The following is a 10,319-nucleotide window of genomic DNA, read 5'->3' as shown; positions in this document are numbered from 1 at the left end:
AAATTATGATCAGAGAAATGTCACAATGTCCGTGATTTGAAGCACAAGCAACCACACAGGAAAAGATAGTCTTTCCAGGCAAATGTTCATTCATTCATGCATGCATACATTCATTCATGTTCAGCTGAAAGAGGAGCAAATACACAGCTGCCAATGCACACAGCTTTTGAACTATCATCACGTACCATTGAGCTATGACCCTATTGAGACATGGGTGAATATTGGAAAACAACATGATTTAATTTGCTGTCACCGTAAGTGAGCTATATGAATGACTGTGACTAATATTGTAATGTACTTTTGTTGATTGTACAACAGCTGCCTTTGCGTTAAGTATGAAGCATTTAAAACTTCATAGGAACAAAAAAGTTGGAAATGTTTTGTTGTTTAGAAACTATACTTTTATAATTTGTAGAATTTGCATACCATCTTGTTTCTAACAGTCCTTCACAAATAACTGAGAAACTTCTGCATAAATTTAGAGCAACCCTGAAGCAATTATTGTGTTCTTTACTGATCCATGCAAAATCAATTCTCATGTACATGTAGGATTTTTCCTGGCTTGTTGACAGAACACCACCCTTGTAATAACTCCCAGTGTCAAGATCAGAGTAATGACACACATTCAGCTATTAAAATACATAGGAATGTTACCACTCTGAGTCAATGGTCAAAAAATCGTAGGCAATGCGCCCCACAGTTAGTCTATGTTCATTACATGGGAAGAAATCACATTTGAACACTGAAAAGTTAAAAGACCAGTTTTATTCTCATAGCAATTTCATCTGACATGCCCCAAATTTCTCCTTTTCGGCATTTACATGACAATTTAAATAATGTCTTTAGGAAGAATGTAAAGAAATTCAGGATTTTCTGGTTTCAGATTTCAACCACATCTCTGAACCAAAGGTTCTTCAGTGCTTCAAACAGCTGCTCCCATTTATTGTCATCATTCAGACCAGGTCCTTCAAACTGCAGTGTCGGGAAGTATTCGAACTCTTTTACAGTAGGAAATGGTTGAACACTTCCAAGAAACCTTTTTAACATCCCCACACATGGAAGCAGGATTTTGTGACCATGAGTCAAGGCTACGGGCCAAGGCTACCTTGCTTGAACCTGCGTACCAGACATCGGGATAGCCATGCGTTTTGCAGGCTATTTATTATGCCAACAGGAGAAGCCAGCAGGAGAGTCAATCTGTGTTTTACTAAACAAGCCTCAAACCTGAAGGCCTCCTTGCTACCTTCGCACGCCCACTATCACTCCCCAGATGAGGCGGGCCGCCCCGACGCGCTCTGAGGCGGGCAGGGACGGAGGGGCCGCGCAGCTCCTCCCTTCGGGCACCGTCCGCCCCGAGTAGCCCCGAGGCGTGGCTACCAAGTAGCGCCCACCGCGGCCCAGCCGGCGCCTCAGAGCGCCGCTCCGGCCATGGCCGTTGGCAACGTCCGCACGCCTTGCGCTGGGCCCGCCCCCCGAGGCGGGAAGCCCCGGGCCTCCTTCCCCCACGGCTCCTGGCTGGTGCTGGCAAGCGAGGGAGGCGGGACGGAGCCCCCCATCGCCCCCGTCCGCCCAGACGGAGCGGCGAGGGCAGCGCATGCCCAACCGCCCTCACTACGGCGGGTCCGCCTCCCTCCCCGCCCCAGGAATGGGCTCTCCCAAGCCCTGCCCCCGCCCCCGCCCCCGCGCTGCCTCCGGCCTGCCCCGGGGAATGGGCGCTCCCCCTACCTTCCAGGCCCGTCCCGCCCCGCAACCTCACTTCCGGGGCGGCCATTTTGGGAGGTCAGCGCTCCGTGGCTGGTCGGTGGAGGAGGGGGCGGGCTCGGGCCTGGGCCTGGGCCGCAGCGGCCGGCGACAGCGGCGGGCCGGGGGGCGGGGAGCTGAGGAGCCGGCGAGTGTCGGGGGCGCCGCAGGGGAAGAGCCGCCACCCGGTGATCGCAGCGCTCGCCTGTCCCCACCATGTCGGACTTCGACAGCAACCCCTTCGCCGACCCGGACCTCAGCAACCCCTTCAAGGTGAGGCTTGGGGCGGGGAGGGGGCGGCGGGCGACCGTGAGACTTGCTCGGTGTCGCGGCGGAGGGAGAGCGGGCTGCGCCGAGCCGTGGGCGTCCCGGGGGAGGGAGGGAGGGACGGACGGACCCCGGCCCTTCTCCCGCGGCGTGCGCGGGGCCGCTGCCTGCTGCGGCAGGTGGGGAAGGGCCGGCGCCGTGGGGCAGCGCAGTGTTCAGGGGGCCGGCAGCAGTGCCGGGGGGCAGCCCGCCGGGAGGCTGCGGGGTCGTGGCGGCTCCAGCAGGCTGGTAGGACAGGCAGTGTTACCGGAAGCCCTAGGAACGGGTACGGCCGTTTCAAAAGTTCGGGTTTTCATGTGTCCTTCTGTTGCTAAAATAATGCAAATCGAGTTTCAGGTGCGTTATTTTGAAGAGAAAAACGTTTCTTTATTTTGGCGGTAACTTTGTGTGTGTATAATACTACTACAGTCTTTTTTTCTTCCGTTTGACTGACCCAGATAGTTAAGCTTAGGGAATTTACCTTCTTTTTCCTTTCTGGTTTACTCCCAGCCTCTGTCAAGCTTGCATGTTTCTTTATGTTATTTCTGGAGCATGCAGGATGCTGATGTCTCGGCATAAGTTCTACCCTGCATCTCAAAATGCGGCATTTTGCATTTAAGTTTTGCACTATTGATTTGTCATACAGCTGAGAATTGTTTGTTCATCCACTGTTCTGGCTTCAGCTGTCAAAATAAGCTGACCTCCTTGCATGCTTCTCGTCTGTTTCTTCCTTTGTTATTTGAATCTAGTTCAACTAATTTATTGAGCTACTTACTTTAAGAATCTTACTGAGCTTTTTTTTTGGTTTGCATTTTATTTCATGTTGACCCTTTAAAGCACGCACATAGTATACGGCAGTGAGTTTACAATGTCAGCTGGAATAATTAGGCATTTTAAAAATTGAGCTGTCACATTTCAAGCATAATTATGTGCAGGTAGCTGGTGGAAGCACAGCATTACTGACATTTATTCATTGGAGTCTGAGTCATTAGTTTAGTTTTTATGGTCGTAAAATTCAGTCAGTAGTATTCCTTAGGCTAGGCACTCTTGTTTTTACTTGATGTTTTACAGAGTGTTATGACCTCCCAGAGGAACAGCAGCCCTGGCCTTGAGGTTGCCGCCAACAATAATTTGGACTGGTACCAGTGGCACTGAGCACTGTTCTTTTAAATACCTTTTGGCACCAAGTGCTGAAAAGGTGTCATTGTTCTAGAATGTGACTTCAGCAACAAAGACACGTGATGCTTTCCCTGACTTTTTCTAACAGTTATGAAAATAACATCTAGCAAAATTTATTGTGTAGAGATACCCAGCACAGTTAGGGGTATTGGAAGCAGTATGCTTGCCCCTGCATTGTTCATCAGCCCAGGAAACTTGTCCTACATAGTGTTTCTGAGACCTAAGCTAGGGACCTACCTCAGCCATACTTCTGGTTTGTAGAGATTGCTTAAAGTGCAGTAGTTGATTCCAGTTTCTCTTCAGGGGAAAAACTTCTTGTAGCTGTGAGGCAGAATCCACGCTCTACTTCTCATCTGCAACTCATCACGATAAAAGGACTCTATAACAACTTCTCTGTAACTTGAAGCTCACTGTTAAACACAGTTCTAGGTTTTTTATTTGCAGAAGTTGGTTTAGGAAAGCTGTATACTTTTCCTTTTTCAGAGGCTTTTTTCACTTCCTTCAGTCCTTTCTAACTTCCTTCATGTTCCACTGCTGACAAAAGGTAATCTTGCATACCTTTACTTATCCACATGTTTAACTTGAGGGGGCAAAAGGCCTCCATGTATAAGCCAAACCTTGACTGCCACTTTGTTGGCATAACAGCTTTGAAATTAGTGGGTATTAATGCATGTCTGCGTTTCAATTTTGTCTGACTGTGTGTTTTAAAGTATTTTACAGATTGAACCAGTATTTCCAGGTGGACACTGACAAACCTAAGTCATGTTGTCTGAACATCTCATTCAAATGAACTTATTTTTGTCTTTGCTTGGTAATGTTATGTATGATGTCATTAGTTATTTTCCTTACTTTTGAAGGCAGTGCCTGCGCTAATGTAAAACCACAAAATAGTATGGCAGAGAAGGGGGGGAGCAGGCATTATGTGGAAGAGTTGTTGCCAAGGTCTAAATATGGATCCTGCTCTTTCTTAAATATTTTCATTTTACCCGCTGTCTGTGATCTACTTGTGAGGTTTTCTGTGACTGTTTTTAGTCTTTTAATAAAAATATTTTAGCAGAGATTCTTGCTTGATATTGAACCAAATAAATGTGCTCTCTGGGAAGATAAAGGTAAAGCAGAAACATCTAGTTTGTTATATTTTGGGTAGTTAATTCTTTTGGAAACCTAAAATTAAATTATGTTTCTGTTTTGGTATCTACTGGAAGTAATGAAATTTAGTTTGTAAAACAGAATTTTTTGTTTCAGGTATTAGCTTACTTGGCTTGATCTTAAAATGTTGCTGATTTTGAGGCAGTGGCTACTTAACATCTACTTTTTTTTTTAATAAACAAACTTGAATTGAACCCAAAGATTGGTATGCTTTTGAAGTCATAGTATTCCTCTGAAAGTAGCTGTCCTTTGGATGCTGTACCAACAAAAAAGAGATTATTCAATTTAAGAGACAAGAGGTAATGAAACAGATAAGTAAAATTCTAATGTTGAAAAGCTTTTGATCGTATTAAAGTTGTACGGAAGAAAATGCATCCATGTACCATACAAATGTGATAATCCTGCTATAATTTGATATAGCAGCATTGTGTAGAAAGACACATTTGGCATGACCTCAAGTATCATAAATGAAAGTAGACTAATAATGAAAGCTGTAGTCTTCTGTCTTGGGAAGTGATACAGATAAAAGGTTATGAAACAGCAGTCTCTCAAAATCCAGTAAGTTTCATTTACTCGGAAACAATTCAGCAATTCATTTACAATAAAAATATGTTGGTTCTGTGGTGGATTTTTTTTTCTTTTGTAAGTGAATGATACTATGAAGAGAAGAAATTATTTTTTTTTTTTAAAGTAAAGCTATGAATTTCACAGGCCTTTGTGGCTTGGCTGACAGACATTACATTGTTTGAGGGCTGGATGTTGCAGTCCTCCAAACATATGAGATGATTATTTATTAGCAACTAGTACAGATATTATGGTAGGAGTGAAAATAAAATATATATATGTGAAAGCCAAACCACTGTATGATACGGGTGAAGACTTAAACAGAACAGCCTGTGTCATGTTCAGTTTTAGTGTGTAAGGACAGAAATCATGAAAACTCAAATGAATGTAATGTTAGTTATGTGAGTCGTTTCTTTGGGTGGGATTAGGTACCCAAATTCTGGTTAGCATCAAGTTGTTACTCCAAAAAGACATGGATCTTTTGTAGTTCTGTCATGACTACCATTCTGTTTAAGGTGCTCTAAGGTATCTAAAAATGGTGTTAGGCACCTGAATTGCCCCCACAAAGGTCACAGGATTACTCGAGTCACTAGCGCTAAGCATATGTTAGAGCTTTGTGCTGGTTTGGGCTGGGGTACAGTGAAATTTTCTGCATAGTAGTTAGTATGGGGCTGTGTTTTGGATTTGTGCTGGAAACAGTGTTGGTAATTTAGGGATGTTTTTGTTATTGCTGATTGGGGTTTACACAGAGTCAAGGCCTTTCCTGCCTCTCCCATCATCCCACTGGTGAGTAGACTGAGGGTGCACAATAAGCTGGGAAGGGCCACAGCTGACCCTGACTGACCAAAGGTGTGTTCTGCACCACAGAACATGCTCAGCAATAAAAGCTGGGAGAAGGAGTGGGATGGGGTGGTGGGAAGGAGAGGAATGTTTGAAGTTGTGGCATTTGTCTTCCAAGTAACCACTACATGTGATGGAACCCGGCTTTCCTGGAGGTGTCTGAACACCTGCCTGCCAGTGGGAAGTAGTGAATGAATTCTGTGTTTTGCTTTAGTTGCATGTGTGGCTTTTGCTGTACCTATTAAACTGTCTTTAATCTCAACCCATGAGTTTTCTCACTTTTACCCTTCCAGTTCTCTCCCACATCCCACTGTGGGGTGGGGAGAGAGCAAGCAGCTGTTTGGATCTTAGTTAAATCTACTACAGAGGTAATTCCAGTTATAAATTGGGTATTACACTTAATCTGACTCACATGAGCGCAAAATTATCTGGTTTGACAGGAAGTAGAAGCTGAAGGTTTGATGCTGAAGCTGCAGATGGCTGCTACCTTGTATGGCAGCAGAATCTCTACAGTTCATACCTTGATTGCTCGAGTGAAGCTGAAGTGATAGAAACTTACAGGAAGAGAGAGAAGTCTTATTTTTATTTTATGTCCTTTACGATTTTAAAGACAGACAACTTAATTGGGTATATTTCAGTCAATAAAAGAATTCAAACTCAGTTACACACATAGACACAAAACAAAACTTTTTAATTCTAAAGCACAAACACTACAGAAACACTTTAAGTAATTAGGGTCCTGGTCCTTCAAAATAACTATTTTTCTAACTTTATTGCCTGGTTTCCCTTCACGTTTTCAAAGCTTATGAATTCCCCTAAATCTTGTATAATTTAATGCTGAGCATCATGGTATTGGAAGTCACCTTTAGCTGACCTACATGGTGGTTAGTTTTTAAGAGTACATGTCATCAGTGCTGTAACTGCACTGTAATCTGTTAATACTGTGAAGTGTTTTAATAGGTGTTTGGTAAGGGTTACAGCTTCGTTTATTTTTCAGATTTTCCATAAAGTGTTAGCACATATTGCAGTAGTATTATTACTGCACTATATATTGAGATTTAACATTACAAAGAGGAACATAATACACATTCAAGAGCTGAGGAAGGAGAAAGATTAGAGAATAACAATGTGATGAATATGGTATTTGTTAGGCATCCAGTACTCCATTGCAGGATGGGACTGGTGCAAGCTTTAGGACAAATTTGGTCTTGTGAGCCTCTGAAGTTCTTCTTGGTCGCAGAGGTGAGGCGTTTGCTCAGTAGCTTGGAACCCGTCATAGCTCTGCTTCCATGAGATAATGGGCACCACTTGAGACCCGAGTATGAGAAATGCCAGCTGGCTACTTTTGCACTATCCTATTTAATAGTTGTTCTGGCAGTGCTAGAGTGAAGATGTTTTGAATATCATTGTATGAAGGGGGTGAGAAATGGCTGATCAGTGAATGAGATGTTAAATGTGAAATTGTGAAAGAACTGTTGTATTGGTTACTCTGATTTTTTTGTTATTATTAATATTATTGTTGTTAGAAGTACAGAAATAGAATTTATTTTGCCTCTAAGTCATTAATTCCTCCAGGTGTTAATGTGTAACCTTTAAAGGACAGCTCTTTCTTGTAGTAAGTGATTTTTAATCATAGATTAAGATGTATTTATAGTAGGTACGATACATTAAGGCTTCTTTATTCTGTTAAATGTAAATTGTACTGCTAATGTACTATTAGGATAGTGAAACATGAAATCTGAATTTAATTGCTGTTTGTGAAGTTTCTGTACCCTTACTCAGTCTTGGGCATGGAATAATGAATAAAGAAGTAAAGCATGAAGTCCCGGCAATGTTTGAAACTGCATCAAAACATTAGTAGCTTCTTGAAACTTTGCTTTTCCATGTGTAGCTTACTGTGGCATGAACAGGGAGAGTCTTTGGAGAGTGTAGCTGTTTGATATATACCATATGTTTGCTGAACATATGCAAATTGCAGTTTCAGAAGCTTAATCTGGCTGAATGTAGTGTTATGGGACTGAAAAACACATCCTTCATGTGCAGGCTGTCTTTTCCCAGCGTCAGATCTTAATTTAAAAGCTGAAACCCAACAGTTAACACAGGAGAAAAGAAAGCTTTGATATCTATTGCTGGCCAGATAATTTCTTTTTTCCCCTCCCAGTTTTGTTCTCAAAAGCTAAGTTTTGTCAGCAGTTTCTCCCCAAAAATTGCTCATGAGGATGTACGGGAAGCAAAGTATATCATAAGGAGAGTTTCAACTGAAACAGCAATAACTTTGATTACTCTCCAGAACTCATAAATGAGAAATGGGATGGATAGTTTTCTCTTTGATTCAGAAATCGAAAAACTCAGACCAGCATAATTTCAGGAATTTTTTGTTGTGTTTTTGTTTAATCCTCTGAGGCAATGGTATGATCTTAGGAAGTACTCAACAGAAAGTACAACTGTGGGCATAAAAAAACCAACCCACCAAACCTCAGGATGAATTCTTACTGGAAAGTACAATTAGTGTTACTCATATTTAGAAAAGGCTAATATAGGGAATAAATTGTGATAATTGATGGAGAGCTTACGTTGAAATGAAAAGAGCTTGTACTTTTCATGTAGCAAAAATAAAAGCCTTTCAGTAGAAGTGATATGGGTAAGAAATCCTAGTTGGTCAAGATTGACTTTGCTAGATTTGTGGATCTAGTCTCATGATTTCCCTGGGATGGATTCACCAGTCTGGATTCAGTGCTATATACAGTCAGAGTTTCTGGAAGAAGTAACATCTTTGCTGAGCATTTTGAATAGTTTGGAGGTTAAGATTGGGGTTGTGCCTCTCTTGCTTCGTGGGAACTTCCTTCCAAGCACAAAAAGCAACAGGGCAAATGCATAGCTAGATAAAAGTGTTTATGGAACAGTAAATAGCAAAGAAGTTGGCAAAGCGAAGGCTGGTTGATGTCAGTGACTGGTAAAGCAGTTAGGCTGGATGAACTCATTTGTGGGGATCTTGAAGTAAAATTAAAATTGTATGGTGGCAGAGCTGAAGGGTAGTCAGTGACTGGTGAGGGAGGTAGTAGGATTGATACAGTGAATAATTGATAATGTAAAGATACTTCATCTTCTGATAATTTTTATGACAAGGAGAACTGTTTTCTCATGTTGGGGTGCAACTACTCTGAGATCATTCTTAGCCCCTGAACTTAACGTAGTAACTAAGGTTAAAAAAAAAAGATTATTTCTGCAGTCATCTTCAGTAGCTTATTCTTCCCTTGGCTCTATTTAAGGAACTATGTAACTCATAAGGTGTTTTCCATATTTTCTTTTTTCGATTTCATTCAATAAAAATAACTAATCCTCTTCTTTTAAAATTCATTTTTATGTTCATAGTTATTTTATTTCTCTGTAGTCTTTTTTTTTTTTTTTTTCCCCCTAGGACTAGCTTCTAATTATGTGTACTTCTGTCAGTTTAATCATATATTAGGTGCTGTCCTATGAATTTCATATAAATATAAAAAAGAAATAATAATAAAAAAATGCTGTTACTTCTAAGTGCAGCATTTCAGTTTTATGCTTTTTCCAAACAACATGATTATTGCTTTCTTTTGATGTACAATACTTCTGGTACCCAAGTCTTGGAAGACGTTTAGTTGGCTTGCTCACTTGACCTAATTGACAAATCAGTGTTACAAATTTGTTACTATCCTATTTCCTTAGTGGTTACCTTTGTTCCTCCTGTTCTTTTCCTTGTACAAGTATCTTATACATTTTCCCCTATTCTTCTTTCCAACAATTATTTTTTTGTTCTACATAGGTTATGTGATTTTTATTTGAAATTCTTGTTTTTATTTGCTGCTGTGTTGTAAAACCATTATAATCTCTATCCAAATCAGTGTTCAGAATGAGTGTTTATAAACCCTGTTTCTTGACCTCCGCAATAAGATGTTGGTTTTACTTCCCTGCTAGACCTTGGGAGCAAACTGAAAAATACTCCAGTGAATGAAATGTTCGACAAAGCACTGATGTCAGTTATTTAGTTCCACTTAGGGAAAAAAAAAAAAAAAGGCAACACAAGTGTGTATTATTAGTTATTTTTTTAGCCTATTTTTTTCCCTCTTTCATTCCATGTTAAAATTATTTGTGCATAGGATAAATGCTTTGGCCTTTTCAGTAGAATGGGTATACGTCTAAAGTGAAAACTTTTTTTTTTGACAACCTGAAGGACAGTTTGGAGGGGATGATTCCTAGTTCACTACTTTCTCTTCACTTAAATCAGAATCACAACTAACAATGTAAACTTAGCTGATTGTGTTTTTCAGAATATTAGTGGCTTATTTGTGCTGTCAAAGCATGGTGGAACAATGCTGGACCCGTTCCCAGTGAACAGTAATACAAAGAATCATAACAGATGTATCTGCTTCTTCAGTCTTTTATTTGCTAATCTCTTCAGTATTAATGAAATATGGTAGCTGATGACTAGTTTTCGTCTCCTAGACAACAGAAGTCTCTCTTCCCCATAATTTGTTTTTCAGAAAGCTGTAAAAGCTTGCATAGAATGG

At 41.1% G+C, this 10,319-nt stretch overlaps 1 protein-coding gene across 2 annotated transcripts in view; it reads left to right on the top strand.

Annotated features, from left to right (window-relative positions):
* Positions 1-909: 909 nt before the first annotated feature.
* The window catches only part of SCAMP1 (secretory carrier membrane protein 1), a 51,839-nt gene continuing 42,429 nt past the window's right edge, over positions 910-10,319 (top strand). The window contains exon 1 of one of the 2 annotated variants that reach the window (XM_080370910.1): positions 910-2,013. In XM_080370910.1, coding sequence (XP_080227036.1) covers positions 1,957-2,013 — 57 coding nt within the window. In that variant the 5' untranslated portion in view covers positions 910-1,956. The remainder of the gene's footprint in view (positions 2,014-10,319) is intronic. The other variant, XM_080370909.1, reaches the window with a different exon arrangement.

The sequence above is a fragment of the Falco punctatus genome (assembly GCF_963210335.1).
Source record: "Falco punctatus genome assembly, chromosome: Z".
In the NCBI taxonomy this organism is placed as follows: domain Eukaryota; kingdom Metazoa; phylum Chordata; class Aves; order Falconiformes; family Falconidae; genus Falco; species Falco punctatus.
The sequence above is the reverse complement of the archived record's forward strand: the minus strand, read 5'-3'. Positions and strand labels throughout refer to the sequence as shown.